We start from the raw sequence: 27,582 nt of genomic DNA, 5'->3' as shown, positions 1-27,582 counted from the left end.
AACAAGAATTGGGATTTGAGGATATGTTATGCATCCATTGAAATATAGTTTGCAGATGCGTTTACATTTGTATATATACGGCCACATTTTTAATGCCCCCTGTCTATCTCTGCTGACATCTTTCAGTCCAATGCGCTTAACTTTATTTTATTTAACTAAATAAATAGTTCTAAACAGGAAGTGCAAGTTAGAAGTGCTTGCTGGTCGCAAGGGGAGTTAACCCCGCCCAGCGGATGTAATTTACAACTAAACCGATAGCAGTAAAAGGCATAACTTTATTTCATTAGAACTATTTCCATAATAATTTTTTCGTTAATTATACTTAATACTAACCATACAACTAACTAAGTTGGTACGCGGTCTTGGAAGTAACAAATAAATTTCTACAAAAAATCTTAATAATTTCTTTTGGACTTCCTCCATCTGGTTTTGGTGTACTGCATAATAGGGCGACCAAATTATTCCAACCTTCTCAAGTATACTTCGAACAAATGCATTGTAGAGTATTTCTACTGTTTTCATTTCTAATTAAAAATGTTATCATTCACTATAGAATCAAAGTTCTGCTTTTTTAAAGTCGAATCGTAAGCGATTTGCCGGGACCACTCATATACTCTGCTTGCATCGTTTTGAAGTAGAAGTAGGCTTGGATCATCGTTTCTTATTTCTCTATACAATTTAAAGTCATCGTCCATCAGTAGTAAAAAGAAAAGGGGTCCGGTTTCGAACACTAGACTGTCGATTCGCACATTGTTCCTGTCTGACAAATAAGATGCGACCAGTATCGATAACCCCTTCGACAATACAAATTTATGTAGTTTTGACAGCATTACATCGCGGTGTATGTTTGACCAAAATATGGAAAAATTACGTCCCATTGACTATTTCCTTCAATTGTATGACCCCCTGTATAAAGTTCGTCGGCCTTTGGGCATTAAACCTTATACATCCAATCCTTTTTCATACAAAATTCTCCACCCGTAAACACTGGGCACACATTTTTAAGTTTCCACTGCGTAGGGTCGACACCTGTTTGAAGCATGAGATCGGATATTAATTTGGGAGGCTTTACAGAAAACGTTATTGTCAGGCCCTAAAGTTATGTGACGATACTTCACGGTAGCAATCCTGGAATGCTTCCGTCAAAGTGGACGATTAGGATGACTTAGGAGTTTCCGCGACCTGACCCCGTCCCTGTTCATCAAACAAACCGGCAACCTCGCCGGCTATAACCGATATTGTGGCCGCACGGTATGGAGAGGAGAGAATAAGCCGAGTTCTCGGGTCAAACTTCCCCTCGTTGCGCCCCACCGCCGCGCCGGGTGCCCCTCGCCCTCCCAACGTCCTCCGGTGTTTCTCCGCGATCCTTACGGTCGACTCGGACCAGTCAGTAGTAGTTCGGCGCGTCTCGTGTAAGCACGGAACCGAACGGCAGAGTCGCGAAAGCGTCAAACGGCACTGGTGTCAGAGAATACAGAGAGAGTGGTGTGCTATTGCGGCCCGACTTGACAGCGCGCGTTTCACGCACCGGATCGAGATGAATCGGTCGTGAATTCCGGGGACCGTCCTGTTTGTATTTTTCCGCATTTTTCGGTGTTGGTCCCCCGCGTCAGGCAAAGGAGACACTCTTCTTTATGTTTTCATTCAAATGCTGGGCTATACTTCCTACAGGTAAATGCGAAGGTTTAATTTTGCGGACGGCACGCGACGGTGGATTTTGCGGAAAGTGATTTTGGATGCAGTGAGGCAGTACGTGTGGTTGGTGCGTCAAACAGAACTGTGAAGGCCTACAGATTTTATGGATTACCCCAAGTGAACCCCAGTGGTGTTTTGGATTTATCGAATAGTGAGGAAGTGCCAAATTTCTTGGATTATTCGACAGCAGTGTGTGAGTGCGCACCAAAGGATTGTTAGTGTTCGATGGATAATTGAAACAATCCCCTCACCACACAAGACTTTCACGATATCCGCATATCCATCGTCGTCGTGCCTTTTTGTGGAGGCTTTGGACTGACCGTCCTTAGTCTGCAAACTCAATCAAACTTCAAATAAATTCGTTCCGATCGATTAAGGCGCGAGTTGATAAAAAAAAATAACAAAAAATAGATAATATCGATATCGGTGAGTAAAAGTCGAGAAATCCGCTCTAATACATTAAAATTTCAATTTACGTCTCCGGGGATGGAGACTTTGGACTGATCGCCCTTCGTCCTTAAACTCATCAATTTGTGAAAAAAAAACATTCTGATGGGGGTGCGAGGGATAAAAAAATAGATAACATTGTTATCCGTCGTCTTCACGCTTTGGACTGATCGTCCTTTGACAGTATAAAAAACTAATTCTGATTGGTTAGGCAGATAAAAAAAAATGAAAAAAATAGATACTACCGTTATTGGTGAGTAACATTTTAATTTTCGTCTCCAGGGGCTCTGATCGTCTTCCGTTCGTCAATCAGTTAAGGCGCGAGTGGATAAAACAAATTATCAAAAATAATATCCTTATCGGTGAATAAAATTCCAATTTCTTTGGACTGATACCCCTTCGTCCGTAAACTCAATCAATTTGTAAAAAAAAGCATCCTAATCGGATTGGGCGTGAGTTGATAGTAATAAAAACTAGCTGGGGCGCAGGATTATCCGGTGCGTAAAAGTCGTGAACATCACGAAAATTATATCTAAACTTTCAAACAACGTCAATCGAGGTGTACTTAGTAAACAATCGATAAAAAACGAGCCGTCTGAAAGTCGCGGTGTGCCGTGTGCGAAAAATTAAAACTGTCTTTTTCTCCGATGTCATTGACCCGGCGGCGACGAAAATCTCCGAAAATTATTTGATAGGAAAACAATTGCCAGCGATAATCAAACATATAGGAAAAACGATTTCGAAACAGGCAAACTTTTTCGAAAATCGGCCTAACCCGAACTTACGAATAACTTTGAAAACTTTGTTCTTTATAAATGGAAATATTTCACCGAATCATTTACTATCTAATTTTATTTATCGAATGTGCTATTGCGGATATTAATTAACTATAATTTGTTGTAATATTATGCTATAATTAATTTTTTATATAGTCTTACTTAAACGTCAATTTCGTATTTCTACCTTGCAGTAATTCGAACAAACATGGATAAATTTAAAAAAGAAAAAGCCTGCTAGGAAAATACTGAAAACCGACAAATTAACTTTTTTTTTCGCCGTTCACCTATAACGGACCTTTATCGATACCGAAAAACATTAAAACCCGAACGGGCGCCTAAAAATATCATTAACTCGCGATTATCAAGGCTGACGCGAACCGCACGTAGCGATTCGCACGAATTTTTTTATTTTTTTCGGCACCCGCGGCGCCATCTCTCGGCCGACGAAAGCGCTGCGATCGTTCGCAATTAAAACCGATGCGGGCGATAAGAACTTACGCGTCACTAAAATGATTGCATATATTACGACCGCCAAACTTGCGTCGGTCGCCGCGTCTACCGTCACGTAAATCGATAAAAAAAAAATCGAAATTTAAAAACAAACATGGAAAAAAAACCTCGCGTTTGTTTCGCAGGGACTGGTCGCCAGGTGGCGTCGCTACCCAGCAGCAGTTGTCTGTTGTGACCAACGTGTGGGGAGTAACAACGTCCACGCAGTCGGGCCCCCACGGGGGGTACACGGGAGGCCCGGCCCCTCAGCCCAACGGTTACGCGGCTGCGAACGGCCCCGCCGCTGGCATCAAGGGCCAGCCGGGAGTTGGATACAGCCAAAACACTTACCGGCCACCAGGGTATGTATTTTAGCAATTCATTTTTATTCTGGAACGTATTCTATTAACCACATTCGAATTTTGGGTCCATTTAGGAACCTTTCTATAAAGTAAATTGCGTTCCAGAACAATCAATCAATCAAATCAAACTGGAATTGACATTGTTTTATTAAATAAACTCGAATCTGAGTCGTAATTCATTAATTTAATCAAATTCTGTAACAGTAACAGTGTGTCCCAGAACGCTTGTTATCATTTAAACTATAATCAAAGTTTTTTATTAGAACTACATTGCATTTTGTTTAAGTTTTTTAACTTAATTTTTTTAATTTAATTAATTTAAGTTGGAATAGAACCATTCATTAAAGTAAATTATCAAAGTTTTTTGATAATCAAAGTATAACTAGAATACAGATCGTAATCTATTAATTTAATTAAATCCTAGCACTGTTTTAGTTGTTTAGTTATAATCTACAGTCTAGAGTATATTTTATAAATTCAATTACAATCTAGATTATATTTTATTAAGTAAATTACGTTATAGAATTCTAGAGCGCATTTGCACTGCACGTTAAACATTAATTTAATTTCCCGAACGTATTTTATTAATGGATCGTATTTAATCATGTATAATACTTTCAAGACGGTATTTTATTAATATGGGGGCTGAGCGTCTCGTGCCGTGGCCGCATCGAAGGTCGAGGAAAATAAACCGCCGAATTTGGCAACGTCGCCCGTCTCTCGGGTCCGAGGCGGGCCCCGTGAATGATAACCAGGTCAATGAAAAGGCAACATAATCGAAAACCTTAAACGTATTATTAACATCAAACGCTGGCTGGCTCGCGATCGTGTCATAAATAAATAAATTCCGAATGTCGTCTCCGCCAAATCGCGGGCCGACGTCACCGACGTACGGTTCGATCGGAAGTGTCGTCTCGAGTGGGGGTAATGAACACGATATTTCTTCCCTTAAACGAGCTCTCTGGCAGGCAACAATCGCGCGAACGTCCCTGTTTTGACACGAGGTGGGATGTTAAGCTGCGGGGGCACGGTCGGTATCGTAAACGAGGGTGGTTTCTGGGAAATCTTAGGTAGTTCGGGCCGGATTTGTGGGCCTGGGGGGCGTTTTTAAGTGCCGTCTTTCCCGACGGATATCTTTTAGGTAGACAGAATTGGCCTGTATTGGGAAACACGTGCTCTCCATGCCACGTACCCGCCATTTGTATCGTTTTCTCACGACGAGCCAGAAAAACGGCCCGCAACCCCCTTATTAATAATGACGCTTTACGGGGCAGGTAGTAAAAAGTTGCGCCTTTTCGTTGGGGACCTGAAAGTTCTCTAGTCTCGGTGCATACGTGACGAGACGAAGTCGTAAAAATATTATGGCAAAAGAAGAATACTTACCGTCCGTCCTCCAGAATACGAGATCGCGGTTTAAACTTTCCCAGAGGTGTTTGCGCCGGTTAGTTTCTCTTAAGCTGGGTTTGAATAGTTCAACGGGTGATTTTAATGACGACTTCCGTAATAGTTTAAGTTCTGAAATTAGCCGTTGCTTTTTTTTTTGGATGACATTCATGACTTCCACCTTCTTTTCTATTTATAAGGTTCTCCGATAGGTCAGCTTCTTTACTAATTTTACATTTAATTACATCTATTCATTGAGTCTTGTAGATTGCTCATGTATCTCTAGTACTATCGAACGCCGCTTGTTGAATATACGTGACCGAATGATACAGCCCGGTCTAACTCCTCAAAGAATTTTAATTGGCTATTCTATACTGATTTTCATGATTTCGATAATGAACAGCAAAAGATCCGGTCGGCTCGATTCGGATCTATAAAATCTTCAAATATCCGATATCTATGCCGGTAATCATTTGATCCATAACGTTATATTCGACCGCCCCGGGGCGTCTCTGCAATTTGGCAGCGATGCTCCGAAAAATTCAATCCAATCGAATATTATTTTCCTTCCGAATCTCGACCCCCTTGCGTGCCGAACGTCTCGTCTTCCCTCCGGGTCTAGGCACTGCCGTTACAAATACCCACCCTCCTCCCGTCTCCACCGAGCCACAGGCGAAACCATCGGCGCGTATACGACGTTGTTCAAGTTCGGAACTTTTGGAGGGCGAGGCTATCACCACGAAACAAAAGATTTTTCGTAGTCAGTCGGTACAGGCTCGACAAATTTTTCAACCAAAAATTTTGGTTAATTTCATCCGTATTATTGTTAACTGCAAAACAAGTCTGGAATTTGTAGTCAACGGAAAGTGCTGATTCAAGATCTGCCATAAACTTCCTAGAGTTGGTCCGTGCTTCATTAGATCGTTGTATTTCAGAAACCCTGTTTTAGTAACTCATTTTTTTTCTCAAGTATTTATGAAGTTGGTCTCAATCGATGAGCTTCATACCAGGAATTGCACTTTGCTGTTTTTCAAACGAGTTGTGAGTCATAGGAAAGTGCCAATTCATGAACTGTCACAAACGTGTGACTTCCAATCCCTGTTTCAGTAACTTGTTCTTTTTCTCAAGTATTTCTGAAGTTGGTATAAATCGAGGAGCTTGGTACCAGGAATTGTACTTTAACGTTTGGCAAAACTTCTTTATCCAGACTAGTTCCGAATAAATTTAAAATATCCCCGACATTTGTTTGCGTGAACTTTTAGGCTTTTGTCACTCGGTATAACCGTTCGAGGGAGCCTGCTTGCCGGTTCTTAATGGAGGAGGAGCGACAATAAAAAGAAAAGGACGGGAGGGTCGGGAATATATTATTAAAACGGAATAATCCCAAAAGTTCTCACGCGTGATCGATTCGTCCGGGCGTGGACTAAATAGACCTAGACTGACGGTTGCATCGAGAAGAGAAGATTCGAAACGCGAAACAGTTGCATATGTTGACACTTTTTCAGCTATACTTTGCATAACATGGATAACATATACTACTATACATATTAAAAGCCTAAATGTGAGAAGTCTAGGTTTGCATAGTCTGTGGTCCGAGGCATCGGAAAACTACGCGCAGTATCGCGTGCCTATGGAAAACAAACAATGCGTTTTTCTTTTTAAAAAAATTCCGCGCAATTACCGTGTCGCTTCGACAAATTGGATAAGAAAAACGCGATTTTTTTTGTCGTTGTTTACGACTAACGAATTAAATCGTCATTTACGACGCAGCCGTCCGCTCCTTGCGTGTTCCGAAATACGCACATGGCGGCAACGCCGCTTTAGAAATATTGCCGGCTAATTTTGCGGGGAAATGACGACGGCGACGACGTAACCGTCGAGAGGAAAAAAAATCCCACAGTGCTGCTCGGGTACAAAAACGCCAAACCCCCATATCGACGTTAAAAACGCACTAATAAATACAATGAAACAACAATGAAAGAGTCCGTACGCGGGGTCGGGGTGCCGGAAAAACTGACGCAGGGTCGTACTCGGCCACCGACTGACATAAAGGTAGTGTTTTTCTATCGAACTTTAAAAATTAAGACCAAAAAACAGTTAATGTCAAACATATAATTATATTAAATATTTCTGTAACTTTAAACACTCATAAAAATAAACAAATTATTTTATTTTTCCATTAGTGTACCTAAACTTCCTTTTAAAAATTCTTGTAAATCATAACGTTAAACAACGCAACAAATGTCAAATTGGAATTCACCATTTACTGTTCATTTGTCGTATTTTCTCATTGCATTTTTTTTTAATTTTAAATATACAAATCGAATTATATCGAAAAAACTTCATTTTTATGGAGGTCTATATTAAAGGTTTTATAACTTTTAAAAATTGTAATGCAGTCACTCATTCGCCACTTTCGAACGTCGCGTTTTCTTGGCTGACGTTTTTTTTCCATAACAGTTACCGGCTGAATACAGCCCTGCTGTCAGCCTCCGCTCTTTCACGATTGTCAAACAAACCGAGAGAAAACCCCGGCTCTCTCGCGTTTGCTTTCGGACCGGTGGTGGTGGTGGGTTAAAGGCGGGCCCAAACAATGGCCGACGCGCAGGGGGCGATCGGCAATTGTCAACCCCAGCCGGCCGGGGCTTCAGTATTATAGGGCGATCGAATAATTACCGTTCGCATTTCGATGAGCGCTCAAAATTTACAAGTTTTGAATGAGCTCCATGCTAAACCGTTTGAAATTTAAATGTTACGAATTCGACGCGTATCGTGGTAACATACAGTTGGGAGATGACGCGCTACTTACGATACGCGGGCAAACCTTTCCGGTTGCCGCGCTGCGGTTCACACAAGGGTAGGGGGGTTAAGTCAAAAACTCGCCGGCCTTTTTTTCGGCTCAGGTATTTCCGGACCACCAAAAAACGTGCAGCATTCTTAACAGGGCGGAAATGCGCGGGGATTTGTGGCACGGCAGCGGCGGAGCGACGTGATTTTTTCCTCCGTTTATTGCAGTATTAAATTTATCTTATGCATCAGTATCCGCGAGCGTTAGGTCAGTAGCAATTGCCCCTCTCTTGTCGTGTCTTCAATTACACTTAGTTGTTTCAGTAACAAATTCTGATTTCCAACATTGTTTACCTGGGTTCTGGTACACAATTCCCTCTTTTATGTTGCAATATCAAAAATCCTCTTTTGTTGCAACACCAAACATTTTCTTCTTTGTTTTAATTTAATTTTTAATTTCCCCTCTTTGGAGTATTAGAATTCGCGTTTTCGTTCCAGTATTGGTAATTATGGGGCCGGTAATGGTATGAACGGTGGCGAGGGGACGTACGGAAGCGGAAACGCATTATCGACGGCGGCGATGGTAGCCGCGGCCACCGCAACAGCCACGGCAACGGCCAGCGTGGTCGCCTTGCAGGACAACGGAGCGCAATTCGGAGGCCAACAGTACAACCAGGGTTACCAACAGAGGATGATGCCGATGAACGGCATGAGCGGAATGAACGGCATGAACCCGATGAACAACATGGGACCCATCAACAATATGGGCGCCATGCACGGCATGGGCAACATGGCCGGCATGGGTCCCAAGATGGGCATGCCCGTCCAAGGTCCCGGAGGCAACACGAACGCTATGTACCCGAGACGGATGGCGCCGTATCCGTCGCCCGCGATGCACATGGCGCAAAAGCGGGCGCAGCAAAACTACCCTAACGGGCCGTGCCCGACAATCAACCCCAGTATGAACCCCCAGATGAATCCTAACTTCACTCCTAACAATCAGTATCCTACGTATGGGACTAGACAGCCCACTTTCAATCAGTATCCTACCCAGCAGAGTCTGGGCCCGACCGGGTCGTTCGGACCCGGACCCGGCACCATGGGACCGGTGAGCAATTCGAGGCAATTGCGCGGGGCCACGCCCCCGTACACTAACCAAGGACAGTATTTCCCCAATGGTTCGATGAATCAGTTCCCTTCCAACAATTCCGGTCAGTTTAACATGAACACGTCCGCGCAAGCCCAGTACAACTCCAGTAGCCAGTTCCAGCAGGACGTCGCCATGCGCAACAACATGAACTATCAGCACAGCCCGATACCGGGCAACCCCACACCACCGCTCACGCCGGCTAGCAGTATTCCACCCTATATCAGTCCGAATCCGGACGTGAAGCCCAATTTTAACGATCTGAAACCCATCCTCCCTCAAAGTAAGTCTGACGCGTCGACGTGTCGGTCGATAATAATACTAATCCCCGATTCTTTTGCAGAGGACGAGGAGTTGCGGCTCACTTTCCCAGTGCGGGACGGCATCATCTTACCCCCTTTCCGGCTGGAACACAACCTCGCCGTAAGCAATCACGTGTTCCAGCTGAAACCGACCGTGCACCAAACGCTCATGTGGCGGTCGGACCTGGAGCTGCAGCTCAAGTGTTTCCACCACGAAGACAGAGCGATGAACACCAACTGGCCTACGAGCGTCCAGGTCTCAGTGAACGCCACGCCCCTCGTCATAGACCGGGGCGAGCATAAGACCTCCCACAAACCGCTCTACCTGAAGGACGTGTGCCAACCCGGCAGGAACACCATTCAAATCACCGTGGCCGCGTGTTGTTGCTCGCACTTGTTTGTGCTGCAACTGGTCCATCGACCGAGCGTCAGATCGGTACTGCAGGGTCTGCTGCGGAAGAGGCTTCTCACGGCGGACCACTGCATAACGAAAATCAAACGCAACTTCAGCAACACGGGAACGGGGCCCAACATGGATAGGGACCGGGAAGCGGTCGAACAGACCGCGCTCAAAGTGTCCCTAAAGTGTCCCATCACGTTCAAGCGGATTACATTACCGGCCAGAGGGCACGAGTGCAAACACATCCAGTGCTTCGACCTGGAGTCGTACCTGCAGCTTCATTGCGAACGAGGCTCGTGGAGGTGTCCCGTTTGCAAGTAAGTCGACCGGAAATTCCACCCATCGATCGCGTTATAACCCGACGTTTTGTTTGCAGCAAACCGGCGCAGCTGGAAGGCCTAGAGGTCGACCAATACATGTGGGGAATCCTCAACAATTTGGCCACGTCGGACGTGGAGGAGGTGACCATCGACAGTTCGGCCAACTGGAAGGCAACCAAGGCCGGCATCAAGCTGGAAGACGAAGGAAACGACTCGTGCGGCGCGAAACGGATGAACAAAGCTATGTCGCCCGGAAGCATGACCCTACCGACGATGAACAACTGGGACATGTCCCAGGCGATGTCTCCTTACCTTCCGCCCGATATGAACAGCATCGCCAGCGGGTCGATGATCAACGGACCTTCCTATGGGGGTGCAGGCCGAACCGGTGCCCTGGACTCCGGCCCGATAGGTTCCTATGCCGGCAGCAACGAGTATCTGGGTGGGAACGGTCCCTTGAGCCACCTGAGCGAGTCGGTCAACTCGCTGGACCCGCTCAACGCAATGGAGAAGAGCCTAAACGAGCAGATGCCTCACACACCCCACACGCCGCACACTCCTCATACGCCACACACGCCCGGGTCGGCGCACACCCCAGGCGGCGGTACCGGACCGCCCAGCGTGCCGCCTCCGAACACTTCCGACAACCACAACAACAGCGCCAGCTCGACGGGCAGCAACGCCAACGGCGCCGGAGGCGGAGGCGCCACCAACAACGACAATTCCGTACCGGATATACCATCGGATCTCAATTTCGATCCCGCGGCAGTGATCGATGGAGAGGGGACCGGGCAAGAGGCACTCAACGTAAGTACCGACCATGTTAAATTCTTACTCAAAAAATGACGGAGCGAAGAAAAGTAACGAAACATTAAACCATGGGAGGGTAATAACATTCGGGAAAAGTTTAATATTGACAATCAAGTTATCAAGCCATCGCTCCATTGCAAAAAAGAATTACTTTCATGAGCAGACCAAAAGAAAAGCCGAATCTACAGGAGTTTGAACATCTTTAGAGTGTAGCACAATGTTTTTTATTCATTGTATTGTGAAGGAAGTTTCGCTTTTCAGTGACTGTGTACTGAATGTATTTGATGAGCATGCACTCCTCAAAACGTTTTGCAGAGTAACTATTGTAAGTGTATCCCTTGGATGATTGATGTGAAACTAGTGTAAAAGCTAAGAACAAAACATTAAAAAAAAATCTGATCCGAGCTTTCTGTTTGTTATAATTAGTATAAACTCATTAGGAACTACACAACGATGGCAGTTGGGAAAAAAATATTTCCAAATATTTGCAGACAGTATTTCAAAAGGAGTTAGAAGAAGACTTTTAGAGTATGCCTTGCCACAGTGTTCTTTATTCAAGTAGTATTGATGAGAAAGTCCCCCATTTTTGAAAGAAACTTCCACAAGCTACTATAATAGTATTTACAAATCTTCTAGATTCCCCTTTCGTTGTTGACTTGCTGACGTTTCGCCAATTCTCCTGTTTGCTTCTTTGGCTTTGGCGATTAGGAAAACAATATAATACTTTAATTTTTTTCACCACAGTTGAAAAAGCATATCGTCCACGCTATATTTTGGAAACAAGCACAAGTCTAAAATAGATTTAAGAGTTTAATCATCGGCATTCTTTTATTATTCTGCCTATACTCTCTAAGATTCTGAAGAAAATAATGGAAACAATTAGATTGTAGATCCGGTTACAGTTATGATTGCGCTTTTGCAAATGAAATAGATGATATCTTTAAGGCTTACAAAAGTACTGCATTGGTTTTACTGCAATCCTTCATCTCATAGGATGACAGAGCACAACAGTATTTTAGTTCCATTTCTGTGTGAGTTCACCTGAGGTGATGTTTAATTGGGCGTTTTTGAAGCCTTACGACTCGCACCAAGCCAAACGTGGTTAGACATGGTGTCTCAACTACAGCGCCCCGGGGTTACGCGATCATACACTTTTATTCATCACTTTATCCATTTTTCAGCTTTCTTGCTTTAGTAGTTATCGATGCGTTTACGTTGTTTGTGGTTTAATGTTTTTAACAAGCAAAAGTGAGCTGATTTTTAACGCCGATCTTTCGTTGCAGCTGTTGCCGGACAGTGTCGACCCGATGGAACTGCTGTCGTACCTGGAACCGCCCGACCTAAACACGCCGCCATCTAGCGGCAGCAGTTCGGGTCACGCGAACGCGTCCACCAACGACGACCTGCTGGCCCTGTTCGAATAGAGTTCCTCGCGCGCTCACTGTATTGCCGAAACCGTACGTGAGTGAAACCCCCGTGTGATAATATATAAAACAAAAATGTTGAGAGAGCGAGAGCGAAACGCCGTGCACTGGAGTTATACAGACTAAATCTCGTGTCGTTGATGAGAAGAAACGTCTAAATCAAACTAATTAATTTTAACGCTGTACAATTTTGTAAATAAGACGCAGGAAAAATTAAGGTTTATGTGCGGCGGCGGACTTTGGGGAGGGAAAATGGAGGCCAGTGTAGAGAAATTAGTATTATTATCGCGCGGACGCGTTCAGGGGTTGTTCCCGTGCAGTACGAACATTCCGGGTGACCGTATATAGATGTATATATACCGGGCGAGAACGATTCACGGGACCGCGCGCGGCAAATCTATTAAGTAGCGGAATTTTTCGAACCAAATTTTTTTTTCGCATGTTATATCGATGTGCATAGGCTTTTTAAGTATTAAACGACAACGTATAAATTCTGTGAACCTCGGGTACGCGACAGACAAAGACACTTGCTTACGGCCGAAAATCAAACATTTTTTTATACATATAACATATGTATACAATAGTCGATTACATTACGGTATTTTCATTAAGCGATTAAAATTGTACGACTCCTCAGCTGTTGCGTTACATAGCGGGTTCCCAAAGGGTTAGGGTGCAAGCAAAACTGAATGCAAGTAAACAATCGGGAGTCTCCCTTTTCCGGCCCACCGTGTAGCGAACAGTCGACGAAATTAAAATGCTGCGTCTGCGTGTATTCGTTCAACTTAAGCCTAAAAAAAATTATTAAAAAAAAACCGACGGAATTTCGTTTCGATTTAGGAACATTCAAGACTGTGATAATAATACTTATAAGTACACCCCTAACATATAATTATATTACCTAATAACTAATTATCACCCCAGTATATACAATACCTATAGTTAATTGTGTAGAGACAAATTAGTAAGGTCTTTAGGGTTAAAAACAACAAATTTCGTTTATGGCCTCTTGTGTAACTTTTTTCCCCGTTTTTTTTTTCGAGAAAAAAAATTCAATGTGATAGAAAAATATATTTTGGTAAAAATTATGTTCGCAGTTTTATTTTATTTGTCCTTATATGTGTCTGTGTCTGTTTATGTTTTGTTCTTAGCACGCGCGGTAGCTCGAGCTACGGGGTTCGAGCTGCGGCGTCGTCCTTTATAAAGAGTTCCTAAGAAAATCAGCACTATTATTTAAAAAAAAAAAACTAACCAAAAAAAAGGTTCACATTATTTATAGATGATTAAGGAATGCCAACAGTTAACTTATTCTAAAATTTAGCTGAGTTTTAGATGTCAATATTAAAAACTGTATATGTACGTGACGAAAGAATTATATTTAAAAAATATTTATAGAAAATTTACATTATCGACACCAGTAATATAACGATTTAAAGAGTATCCAAACACTAACTCGCTTCCAAAATTATATAATGTAAAAGAAAGTGTAAATACAAATTGTTTCCTTTATAATTCAGTAAGTAAAATTTTGCCAATAATTGCTAATTTTATTCGTTTTGTTTTTAACTGTTTTTGTTTCTTAAACGATCTGCAAATTGAGCAAATTCGGAAAAGTCTTTGTGAGTGCGAGAGTGCAGATCGAAAACAAGAGGACCAATTATATTTTTTGCACATTGTATAATATCGTTTAAATTATTTTGAAGACCAAAGTTACATATCATTTGTGTTTGTTTCGGACCAAAAAAAAAACTCTCTTTAGATAATGCCTCCTTTACGGTTCAAATATCATTTTATTAACCAGCGATCCCAACAGCGTCGTCAATATCAGCTGATTATTGGCAAATTTCTGTTCTCGTTTTGTTTTTTAATTAAATGAAGGACTTTTATATAGAAATTATGACGTAGCAAAATACTGTATTATTTTTTGCAAAATAATGTAAATATATTACTGTAAATTTTATTTAAGAGAAATGATAAAGTCGCATATTGAAATGGTTGTTTTATTGTCCCATACAGGTTCCTTTGTTTTAACCTACACACGGAAAAGACACGTGCAGAATGTATTTTCCATGTGAAGAGCATAAAATGGTTCTAACCAAGCAGATTACATATTTGGGAATATGCCATTGTCTGCAATGGGATTTCTTAACTTCCAAACTCAGGTCAGTTACATTCTAATGGACACACAATCAGCAACATCAATCCACAAATGTCAAAAATTGCACAGCATCGGCTTCATCGTAAAACAATTGCGACAAATCAGGATACTTAGCGTCACACAACAACATGGTTAACAAATAATTACGCGATAATAGCAAACGCTTAATTTATACTACAGATTCATCGCCAGGACTACACTTGTGTTTTGCAATCCCTGCAGTAACATTTCTTACCTTTGAAAACTATTTATATTATAAAATACGCAAAATCACAACATGTTTCGTGGTCGTAAAACAATGATAAAAATAAGGATTTTTTTTTCTGCAAACTCACCAAAATGAAAAACCGCATCCATTTTCCAAAGACAAACTACTACTTTCTGTACACCATTGAAACACACACTAAATGGTCAGCTTCCCGGTCGCAGTTGAGGCGGCATTAGAAAAAATTTACACCTTCCAGATTAACGGCGATCATTCTTTCATATTCTGCCTACAACGTACTTTGCAACCATCTATTAACGTTAAAAAATAATAACATTTATACTTAAGGGACAAGGGCAAACAAGATTTGAAAAAAACTGACTACCTGTCCAAGATCAAAACCACAATTTTCACGAGCGCCCTCTCTCATTTAGTGGCCGTATTAATTCACTGTGAACATGGTTGTGAGCATATACCATCTCTTATCCGGTTGCCGCATGATTGCCGCTTATTCGCTGTAGGTTTCTACTGGCGTTGCCAGCCGTTTCCAGCGCCATCTCGGGTACTGTATCGGCAGCACTGAATACTCAGGTTAAAAAGAGACTATATAAAAACATTTAAACACAAAAGATGGGGTGTATGGATTAAAGAAATTCCTGTAATATTATTCCTATTCCTATAATAATACAATGCAAAGAATAGTTCATATCAAATAGTAATTGACTTTAGAGTTTATTAGATTATTTTTAGAGCATATGCATAGTCTTAGCCAATAGGTAAAAAAAAGAAACGTTTAGAACTATAATACCGCAGCAAATTACTAAATACTTATCGATAAACTTATAACTTTAATAACTTCAAAATAACTAAAAAAACTAAATAACTAAAATAACCTTAAAAAGTAATAAATAACAATTACAAAAAAAAATGAACAGATCAATATTCATTCTGTACACATAAAATGTGCAAAGAAAATGAAGCAAAAAGGAAAACGGTAACATGTCGTGGATCCATATTCCAACATTTTTAAGTTGTTTGAATTTTTTAAGTGTTTTATACAGCCCGATCCTGAATGGTTGTGTCTTTCTTCTCTCTAACAAATTTGAAAAGAATTGAAAATATGAAACGTACTTCCTGTTGGATGTTATTTTTAATTTTGCTCTTCAAAAAAATATCCAGTTTAAAACAATTGAATGAAAATAAAGGAATAGTTTAATCAAATTCTGGCAGGCTCAATTTACGCTGTTAAATTGGTTAAATTGTACAAAAAGGTGCAAATTATTTCTGTTGTATAGTGGACGGTCTAAGTATAAACTAACCAAAACTGTCACCCAACACTAAGGTTTGCCGATTCTAACATCAAACTACTTTTTCTTAGACTTTGCCTTCTATTCCACACAGTACAAAAAGATATTCGAGGTAGCCCTAAAATCTATGCCTAAATTATTCAACCGGAAAAAAAAGCGTTAACAGCCACACAGCCACAAAACAAATAAAGGAAATTACTTTAAGTAGAAAAACAATTTTATTAGTTCTGTAAATCTTAAACAGAGCCACTATAGCGTGGATTGCACAACTATATTGGTGTTTGTAGTTTGTGTATTTTGGCATTTCTATTCTTTTTAAAACAACTTCGAGCTAGCTGCGGACAGATGGCGCTACCTGAACGTCGAAGGCATAGAAAACCGAACGTCATGCTCGGCATAGACGAAATAGAAACGGGAAGGAAAAAATAAAAATAAAGGAAGACGAACCGCAGCAATTTTAACACACGTAGGACAGCTGTTTGCGTGATACGTCGCGTCGCGTTCGAAATATCGATTGTCCCGTTCTGTGAAAACGACAGCGAAGTTGGAGATGTGGACTTTAAATTTTTAAATGCTTCCAAGTTTGCCGTTTGGCTTTCGTCGCGGTAATAAATAAGATAAAAGTGGATCTTTGTGTCGACGATATCGTTCGAGTATGAGTTGCGACTCTGATAAGGAGAACTCGCCTCAGAAAGTGCTAAATTCGATTGATAACCGGTCGTGCACCAAACCTGAGAAAAGGGTGAGTGGAAATCTGTATGTTTGTTTTTTTTTGGTAATGTTAGATCAGTAGTGTAGGCGAATTGCTCTATTATTAGTTTGCAGGTAGATTTACCTGGTACCTCTAGATCACATAGATTATTAGATCAACACAACTACCTTGGTCACACACGAAATTGCAAATACACGTGGAAAAACGTTATATTTTATACTATTTAATTATCTCATTTTTGGGTACTTTTTCCGATTATAATTGAGCAAGTAAATCCCGTATGCATGAATACTTGTTAATCGTAGAATTTTTATTTTTTATTTGTTTATTTTCAGTTTCATTGAATGGCTTTTTGTGCATGACATTTTACGTTTTTGGAGCAGGAAACATGACCAATTCCCAGGTAAGCGACAATTTTAAATTATTTTGTATTGATTTGATAAGGTTTTAAATGGTTCTCCGGAATACCGGCGTCACTTTGTTAGCTTTTATTCGATATTTTAGGTTACGGTTGATTTGTATAATTGGTGAAAATAAAAAACATCCCCATTAATAAATAAATACATACAGGGTGTTCTGAAACTATAACTGCTTATTCTACATCTATAGTTTTTTCTGAGTCACAGAGAGGAATGGTCCTGAAAATGTGTTTTATATTAAATATTTACGAAAGAGGTTAAGAGAAAGTTTTAAAATTTTAGCGTTTAAAATTAGAAAAGTTGTGTTATGAGAAAAAGATAGGCTTGCGTGATAGGCGATAAAAGAAAGTTAGTTGCCGTTTTTGTTACCCTGCATCCTTCAAAAGTTAGATTCAACGCGCCAAAATGAAAACCTGTTTTGAAAATGTTAATAAAAAAACATCTTCAGTTCTATTTCTTTATGTGGTTCACTTAGCATACAAATTAACATGTAGGTGAAACTTTTAGCAAATTAAAAACAAGTGAAAATTATGGTAGCATATTATACCAAAAACGTTCCAATATCGATCAGAGACTAACACATACAACAAGTCTCTATAAGCTGGGTGACTCTCAGCTTGGTAAAATCTTGCAGCTAGTGCAGTACAAACTATGTTCAATATGATTCACAAAAATTATGTTTTCTAATCAGCTTAAAAAAAAGTCGTACCGGATAAAATATTATTGGTCAGTAGTAAATATACATGTTTTATATTATTAGCACTGTTAGCATTATCTGACTTATACCGAGTGATGCATCGCCGAACGGAACGTAGGAACTTCCATGTAAATTTTTATTTGCCTAAATATTGGCTTCCCTGTACATTTGGTAGCAAAGTTGTAATATTACTTTTTGAAGGGGCCGATATGATTTACTCGTGTGCCGAGTTTGAATAAATTTTAATAAGGCAATTTTCCAGTTTTTGAATTAAATATGATGCTAACATTAGAATGTTTTTATAGTTTAGGTATTAAATCAAACACCAGTAAAAATTCACAAAACAGTATTTAATCGTAATAACAATTTTTGTTTGTGATTGTGATGGCAGCAGATTTTAAAGACACATAGAATGCACGCTTATAAGTTCACAAAAGTTCCCCATCTTACAGATGAAGACAAAGAGACAGACACGTCTTGAGTTTTGTCGCATTATGTTAGAACGAATTCAAAAATCACCTAATTTTACTCAAAAACATATTGTTTACAGACGAGTCCTCATTTAATACTGCCCCACTGACTAATTTCGAAAACACTCATTTCTGATCAAGCGAAAATCCCCACGAAATTTTGCCAATTAAAAAATCTGGTAGCCAATCTATAAGAGTTTGGAGCGGTATTATTTCTTCTAGACTTTTGGGACCCTGTTTTTGACTGTTTTTGATTGATATTTCAATTTCTTTCGATTTAGAGTAGAAGTAGTAGAAGAAGTTATCTCTTGCTGTGACTGCAAATATAGTAGATATTATAGTATAAGAGACGTAAGAGACGATTTGCAAAATAAATACAATGTCTGGATGGGAAAAATGCTGTAATAATCTGGCCAACTAACAGTCCAGATCTTACTCCCCTTGACACCTTTTTATGGGGATTCCTAAAATCGAGAGTTTATAGAAGAAGTGGGGCAACCAGAACTTCTTATAAGGTATATCGAATGGTGGTCATTTCGAACATCTTTTGTGAAATAAATTTAGAATACTAAAGACCATGTTTTACTAACACGTTTTTTGATAATAATTAGGTATTTAATATGCTCTTTTATAAGTAGTAAGTAAGTTGTTAATAAATGAAAATATATTTAACTTGAAATGTCCTAATAATTACCAATATTGCACAATAGAACATCATACAACAAATAAACTCTTTTGATATATGCCAAAAATGTATATAGTTGAATTCAGGGTGTACAGTATACAGGGTAATTTAAAAAAATGTCGACCTGTCAACATTTGACAGATAAAATTTTTATTTTATATTTTTGATTGCAGAATCGGAAGATTTAGGAAAAATGCTCCAACTTCATCGTAGGATCAATATTCACAAAGTTGTCGATTTGGTAATTTATAATGGGACACCCCGCACTTGAAACTAAAAAACAGGACTTTTTTCTTCGAGGATAGCGTTAATAGAAAAAAAATGCATTTTCCTTGGAATTTTAATGATCGCTCCATTGTTTTAAATCTATTTAAATTAATTTAATTAATTTAATTAATTAATTATTTAATTGATTTAAATTTTCATTTTCTTGTTTTCTATTGAAATCAAATGCAGGCAATACTCTGTTTTAATAGGGATATTTTATAGAATGTTTAATTTTGATTAAATTGTGTGCCTTCCGATCTTTTTGATAATTCTGATCTCGACGGCATCTACTTGTTGATTGATTGATTGATTGATTTGATTTAATAACTCTAAGTTTATTCAAATACGTTAAGCCTTTTTTCCTTACGGAGGTAGAGCAAATAGCATTAAATAAAATAGACTTGAATTTGTCTCATCTTTAAAATGGTAGTCACCTTAGCCATGGTTAACATTAGAAATTTTTGAAGATGAGCCGAGTTTCAAAATTCAAGACAATAAACAAAAAAATAATTTCCGGCATTTTGTCTTGGGCGATTTGGTTCATTTTTTTTTCAAATTTCTAGCACCGTTCGTTTTCCTAACACGTTTTCACATATTTTCTATTAGTACTAATCTGATGCGCATAACAGGCCTCTCGATAAGCCCATCTTGGTTAAATTATTTTAATTTATTAATAGCTTCTTTAAAAAAAATTCGCAAACTAATAACCATATATGAAAGTGAGACCGGCCAAATCATCGAGCCGAACCAAACTAATTAGTTTATTTCTTTCTTTTTTTTATTTAAACGCGTCAAACGCTTTCTCTTCCGAACAAAAAAAAATTAACTTTTAACGATATAATTTATCGATTCGGCAATCCAATTCGCGCCGATCGGAATTTCCTCGATAGATAATATCGTGTCGTATATGATCCGTCTACGCAATTCGCTTTTATCAATCGTTTGGTAGCGTAGTCACGTCGTTAAAAAACTACGTCCACGTTTAATCTGCATAAATTGTTTTAGTCAAATTACGCGTAGTTTTGAAATTGAAATTGAAATAATAAAAATAATAATAGAACTTTATTTTTTGATGGACAGGATAAATACGTAAATAAGTAAACCAAGTTCATGATAATAAGTGAACAGGACATTCGAAATATGAACTATTGAGTCCAGCAGAGCGTTCAAATTCACTTTATAAAAATGTAAGCTTGGTTTGCCTCTTACTTATAAATCGCCCCGTATATTTGACAATAATTTTAAATTGTTTCTTTTAGTATTCTCTATTACTTTTGTATTCAACATTTTTTTCTTAAACAAATACAAAATTAGATATATTTTAAATAATTTGGTATTTTTATTGTCGATGTTGTTTCGTATTTTGAGATTTTAAAACCATGTTGTTTTTAATAAAGTAGCTGTTATTTTAAAAACTACAAACAGACAAGGATCTAATGAAATAACCCTATTAATAAGTGCAACATCGCAATCTCAATATTTAGTTTGACATGATCGGTGTAGAAGAATTATTTACTTTTTTTTTTTCAAAGAAACTTCCACAGGCTAATGTAATACTTTTTATAAAACTTCTGAATTCCTCCTGCGTCGGTTTTTGTTGACTCGAACTAGCTACCGTTTCGCCAATCATCCTGTTGGCTTCTTCAAAGCTTGACTGAAACATTTTACTATGTTCCTGCCTTTATATTGTTTGAGGGGGGTGGAGCTAAATGAGGGGCATAAACAGCGTCTCGGATGACTGATTCCCAGATTGGGGACATGTAGAGACCTGAGTCGCGGTTAAGATTGTTGGGTTCCTTATAGATTTATAAAGACTCTAGGAATTTTCGTTGGTAGAAGAATTGATTACATGCAAGAATTTCAGTTTTATCGATTAAAATTTTATGTCCGGGTTCGTGATTGTGTTCGGCAACTGCTGATGAATTTATTTGTCTTAGTCTTAAGGCTCTTTCATGTTCTTTGAGCCGAGTTGATATTTTTCTTCCAGGCTCTCTAATGTATTCTTTGCCGCATATGCTTGGAATGCTGTAAACTCCTGGCGTTTCAAATGGATTTTTGTCTTTGACGGGTCGAAGATGTGTGGTAAATCTGGTTTTGACGTTATATTTCTTTTGAACTTTTGATATGTGGTCAGCGATGTTTTGAATATAAGGAAGGACAACAGTGACAAATGTGGGAGTAGTTTCGGTTTCATTGCTGTTGGAAGGTTGTGGTGAACTGTATTTTGTGATGGAACGCTTAATATCTTTAATGTGGAAATTATTAGAGAGAAGAGCAAAGGTAAGGTGCTTTAATTCTGGGTTTAGTGACTCGGGCTGAGATAGTTTTACAGCTCTCTAAACAAGAGATGTGATAACCGATGATTTTTGGGCCGGATGGTGATGTGACAATGCATTAATGTATCGGTCTTTGTGCGTAGGTTTTCTGTAAACATAATGACACAATGTTAGCTCTGATTTTCTATTGATAAGAATATCTAAGAATGGGAGGTTGTTATTAGTTTCAGAATTGCAAGCGTAATGATAATGGTGTTTGTAAATTACACAAACAAACATATGCCAATACAGCCTGTAGTTTCTGTCTAACAACACCATCAGTTAAATTTTCAACAAGATTAATTAAAATTTTAGAATATAATACTGACTTTAAACTTATATATGCTATGCGATGCTATTAATTAACTAGGTTAAAGACATAAAAATTCGTCCTAAGGCAATTCTAGTTTCATTTGATGTTCAAAACTTATTTCCTAGCATTCCACCAATTGACGTAATAAACATAATAGACAATATTCTCACGCAGAGACAAGTTAACCCTATCATAAAACAAGACTTGCTAGATAGTTTAATAGTGTGTTTAGACCAAAATTATTTTGAATTTAATGGTAAATTTTATATTGCTAAAGAAGGATTAATTATGGGAAACCCACTTAGTCCACTACTTGCAGAAATTTTCATGTAAATGCTTTCTCTGGTGGTATAGATACGTATATGATGTTTTTGCTTATTTCACTTGAACCGAAAGACAACTGCAGTCCTTTTTGAATCATATCAACTCGATACATAACCGCATAAAATTTACCATAGAGACGGAACAAGATAACTCTCTAAACTTAACTATAACTAAATTGCAGAACAAATTAGATTTTTCCATTTACCACAAACCCTCACACACGGACACAATAATATATAATAACTCAAATCACCTTTACACACAAAATGTCTGCCTTTTATGCTTTTATCAACAGACTACGTATTGTACCACTTTCTATAGAAAATTTTAAAAAGAATTAAAAATTATAAAACAAATAGCTTTTAACAATGGTTACGACCCCTCTTTGATAGATAAGATTATAACTAAAAAGTAGTTTAAAATAACTCTGAACTCTATCTATCCCATATTAATAAAGTACATAGGAGAACCTAGCAAGAAAATTTCGAAACGTCTATCTAAATTTGGTATTAATATTGCTGAAATCACCGTAGTACTTTTTCTAAAAAACAATAAAACTAAATTACGAAAAACTCAAAAATCCGGAGTCTACAAGTTGAAATGTGGATCTTGTCCTAACATTTATATCGGACAAACAGGTAGAATATTTAAAAAACGCATTAACGAACATAAAAGGGCGTATAAAAATATAAGTTCGGATTCGATGTCATTCATTTAAATTCAGAAATGCATAAATTTGACGATAATTTTGATATTTTACATAATCATTCAAAAAGCAAAAAACCAAATTTGTTGGAAGCTCTGGAGATTAACAAAATGAGATATTCGAATTTATTACTTAATGACCAATTGAATTTAAATGCGTCCCCGTTGTTAAATTTAATTTTATAACCTTTTACCTGTAATTAAAAATCTACTACTACCTGTTTTTATATATAAATGTCGGAATATTTTTTGTATTTGATAACATATTTTGTATTTGATAAAGGCATGGTGAAAATCTGAACATTTTTTGTTCTAATTTAATTTGTCTTAAAAATAAAAAACCGACGCAGGAGGCATCTTGAAGTTTTATAAGAAGGAGTAAAAAGTAATTAAGTAATTTATTTTTTGGGGACCGAGAGAAATAATATTATTAACCTAACCTAATCAATGTTAATAACAAAAGTAAAGGCCTACATATAGAAATGTGAGTACGTTGCTAATTCACCTCACATATAGGTTGTTATATTTAGGTTCATCGTCCTGTTGAGAGATTCAATGATTTGGCTGATGTTCATAATAAATTATCTCCGACGAGTTACGAAAATATTTGCTGGTGACATTTTGTTCAATTTCTATTTATGGTTTTGGAATTTTTTGAACTAGTTTGCCGTAGAAGTTTTTAAACTTTGTTGTGCATTTTACCACCCTTAAAATTTTCACTAAAATGGCTTTATTTTTTTGTGAGAATGTTTTTCCCAAGTAATTTAAATCTAAATGAAAAATGAACGGGTGGTAGTATATTCGCGTAGTTAGATATTTATCGACGCATTTTACACACGCGGTGACGTTGCGATATAACTTTCAATCGACTACCTAAAAACAATAATAAAAAAATATGTATGGACTTAGGCATAGGAATATTAATATTATGATTCGATAGATATGAAATCTGATTACGATTTTATGACATTTCCTCTAGTAAATCACAAAAATACAAAATTAAACAAAGTTTTAAAAAATCATTTCATAATGTTTATTTAGGAAAGTCCTTATTTCCTTGTCAAATTACTAGTGCAACTAAATGAAACAAAATTTTTTAAATAATGTGTTTTAAATTAATTCAAATATATCCTCATGGATTTGGTTGAAATTTGGCTACTTTGTGTCTAGTTATAAGGGGCTGATTTGGCCCTAACTAAATAAAAAATCAAACAATGGCGTTATAGGAGGGGGTAATTTTATAAAATTTATTGATAAAAATGTACACTACTGACTTTAATTTAATTTTAAACTCTCCCCTGAGATAGAGATATACTTTTTCGCCTCTTGATTTTGTCTCATATCGTGCTTCGTTTATGAGATAAAAAAACAATTTGATTGCATGTAAATTTATCATAAAAATATTTTTCAAGATAATAACAATAATAATATTCGACTAAAAATAATTTAGTATCGATCAAGCAAGAAACTTAATGATTTAAGTGACGACTTCAAGCTCGGATGCAGTGCGGTGCAATAAATTTTATAAAGTAAAATGATTTCAGCAAATATTGCCGCGTCTTTGTTAAACACGTTGTAAACTGGAAAATGGGGTATTCCGGATTCAACTTTTGAGAAAATTTGTAATAAGGAAAGCCCATCTTGATAACGAGTCTTAATAAGTCAATTTGTTTTTATGCTACGGGGATATCTCAAAAGTATGCATTTTAAGACGATACCTATAACTTATCTACTTCTAAAAATTTTAATTTTTTTCGAAGGGCACCTTTTTTTAGTATTTTTTAGGGCGATTCCGTAAATTAAACTGTAAGTGTGAAATTGCAATCAGTTTTCAATATATGACATAAAGTTTGTATTTTTCTTATGAGATAAAAATAAGTTCTTAAAAAAAACGTAATTTGGAATGGAAACGTTATAAGCAATTTCACATTTGAACTCTTCTCAAAAACTAAGTAGAAAATATCTACTCACTTTTTTTTATATAATACCCAAAAATATTCCAAAGCATCTAGTCCCATCGATAGGTACAGGTCTAGTATATAGGCTTAGGATATATCCTGAACTAGACTGAAAAATCAACGGTGGTAATTTTATAGCGAAAATATTATTGGACGTATAATGCCAGCAGCGATTTGCACTGATTGCTAAATTTACTTTTCATCTGCAAATATGGTGTTATCGCTGTTAGATTCACAGTAAAACAAGCGTTATTTTAAAGTTTAATACAGATGTTAAACTTGTAATTCTAGAGGACTTCTAGAGGAAACTGCTGCAAATGTAGTTATTTCTTCTAATAAAATTGCAGTTATTTTACTAATTCCCGTAATAATACGCTTCTATTATTACTAGACAAGTCTTGTAACAATTAAAGGACTTCTGTACATAAGCTGTAGTTTTTCTGTAACACTACTCTGAAAACAACTTCTTACAACTTTTTACAATTTTTTTTTATAAATTTAAAAAGCAGTTATTTACTTACATTACAACATTACAACAACAATAATGATAGAACGAGTTATCTAATTGTTACTATGATTTAATGAAAATATTTCAAAAACTCTTAATTAAGGCCTTTAATTTGGCTTTTATTAAATATGTACCTATATATATATATATATATATATATATATATGTGTATATATATATGTATATATATATATATATATATATATATATATATATATATATATATATATATATATATATGTATATATATATATATATATATATATATATATATATATATATATATATATATATATATATATATATATATATATATATATAAACTGATAGAAAAACTTGAAAGGTAAAAACTTTAATTTAATATGTTTTTTTATTAAACAAATATAAAAAAATTTAGTTTATAAATTTTACAAAACTTAAACGAAATTTAAAATATATGTGCTATAACTATTAAGAAGGATGGTTAGAATATTGTGTAGCTCGTACGAGGGCAACGCCAAAATTTCCCGGCATGAATATAAAAGAAACAAAGTAGAGTAACAATTTTTTATTATTTTTCAATATAATCCCCCTTAACTTCAATATATTTATGACATCTCTTTATTAACATCTCAATCCCTTTGAAAAAATATTATTTTTGTTTGTCTGCAAAATAAGCTCTTTTTACTCAACTGTCGTGATGATCTTGGAAATTTCATTCCTATACGTATCTTCGACTGTTTCAGAAATATGGCTATATGGTGTCACTTTACCACATAAGTTTCTTTTTCCACGGATGCGAGCCCCTTGGGACATTTCCGGAATATTACCGCACGGGTTTGGGAGCAATCGGATGTTTTCGGAGATTTTACCGCACGGCTTGAATTTTGACGTTGTATGTGTATCCAAAAATTAACGATCGTAGAAACTTTTTAAGTCACTTGTTTATTACACACTCGCTCCGCTCGTGCAAAATTGTCCGAAAATTCCGTCCACGCCATAAAAATAAAAAAAAAACGGAAAATAAAAAAAATGAATGATATCGTGCAGTATCCTAAACAATTAAAGACAACTGAGTGTCGGCAGCAGTTTTTCCAAAATGCTACCATGTTTGTAGTGGACACTACTGTAATTATCCGGTAATTGGTGCTATTTCTGTCGCATGTACGATACCGAGGCATAATTGACCAAGGGAGAACACTAGCAGGAAAATGGATATGTTTTGCAATTCTTAGTGTACGAGTGGAAGCAGATAAAACACTGAGGCGTTTTTTCTCTTGGTTTTATGACCAACTAGGCCATTGCAAATCATACCGACTATATTATATATTATAAGGTTGTTCGGAAAGTCATTTCGTTTTTTCCCGTCAGAGGACTTAATTACGTTTTTTCGAAACCAACTTCACACTTAAGCCGCATAACCATTATATGTCTTGAGAACTGATATTGCAAGGCTTGTGTGTGAAAAAGTTCTATTAATTCTACGCAGTAGTTTTTGGTTGGTGCCCTTTTAAATAGGGAGAGCAATAGGCAGCATTTTCGTCATATTTTACTTTTTTACTTCAGAAAAGGTAAAAATGCTGTCCAAGCGAGAAAAAAATTGACGGATGTGTATGGAGAAGGCGTGTTAACAGTACGCCAGTGCCAGAACTGGTTTGCAAAATTTCGATCCGGCAATTTTGATGTCGAAGATGCACCACGGTCTGGAAGGCCGGTCGAAGCTGACAAAGATGCGATAAAGGCATTAGTTGATGCAAATCGGCGAATAACCACACGAGAGATCGGTGAGAGATTAAATTTGTTGAATTCGACTGTTTATGGCCATTTGAAAGGCATGAGCTTAACCTCGAAGCTCGATGTGTGGGTGCCCCATGTCCTTACGGAGCGAAATTTGTGTCGTCGCGTTGACGTGTGTGATTCGCTCCTCAAACGTCAAGAAAATGATCCATTTTTGAAGCGGATTATTACTGGGGACGAAAAATGGGTTGTATACAACAATATTAAACGCAAGAGGTCATGGAGCAGAAAAGATGAACCGGCTCAAAGCGTGTCAAAAGCCAACATTCACCAAAAAAAGGTGATGCTCTCCGTTTGGTGGGATGTCAAAGGATTGGTTTTTTTTTAGCTTTTGCCGGACAATACAACGATTAATTCAGAAGTCTATTGTCATCAACTGGACAAATTGAGTGATTCACTTAAAGAGAAGAGGCCCGAA

The 27,582-nt window shown here is 37.6% G+C and overlaps 2 protein-coding genes across 3 annotated transcripts in view; both read left to right on the top strand.

The window, feature by feature from the left end:
* The first annotated feature begins 1,383 nt into the window (after positions 1–1,383).
* Positions 1,384–14,353, top strand: LOC132702017 (zinc finger MIZ domain-containing protein 1). The gene is made up of 6 exons (XM_060670413.1): positions 1,384–1,671; positions 3,557–3,772; positions 8,441–9,372; positions 9,433–10,108; positions 10,168–10,918; positions 12,205–14,353. Exons 1-6 carry the CDS (start codon positions 1,649–1,651, stop codon positions 12,343–12,345), a joined length of 2,739 nt encoding a protein of 912 aa, XP_060526396.1. The 5' UTR covers positions 1,384–1,648; the 3' UTR covers positions 12,346–14,353.
* Positions 14,354–16,468: 2,115 nt separating this feature from the next.
* The window catches only part of LOC132702595 (coronin-2B-like), a 39,582-nt gene continuing 28,468 nt past the window's right edge, over positions 16,469–27,582 (top strand). The window contains exons 1-2 of one of the 2 annotated variants that reach the window (XM_060671341.1): positions 16,469–16,757; positions 17,063–17,130. In XM_060671341.1, the coding sequence (XP_060527324.1) occupies positions 17,086–17,130 (45 nt within the window). In that variant the 5' untranslated portion in view covers positions 16,469–16,757; positions 17,063–17,085. The remainder of the gene's footprint in view (positions 16,758–17,062; positions 17,131–27,582) is intronic. The other variant, XM_060671340.1, reaches the window with a different exon arrangement.

The sequence above is a fragment of the Cylas formicarius genome, unplaced genomic scaffold (assembly GCF_029955315.1).
Source record: "Cylas formicarius isolate icCylForm1 unplaced genomic scaffold, icCylForm1.1 PGA_scaffold_5__7_contigs__length_24384050, whole genome shotgun sequence".
NCBI lineage: Eukaryota > Metazoa > Arthropoda > Insecta > Coleoptera > Brentidae > Cylas > Cylas formicarius.
Note: the sequence above shows the minus strand (reverse complement) of the source record. Positions and strands in the feature narration are given on the sequence as shown.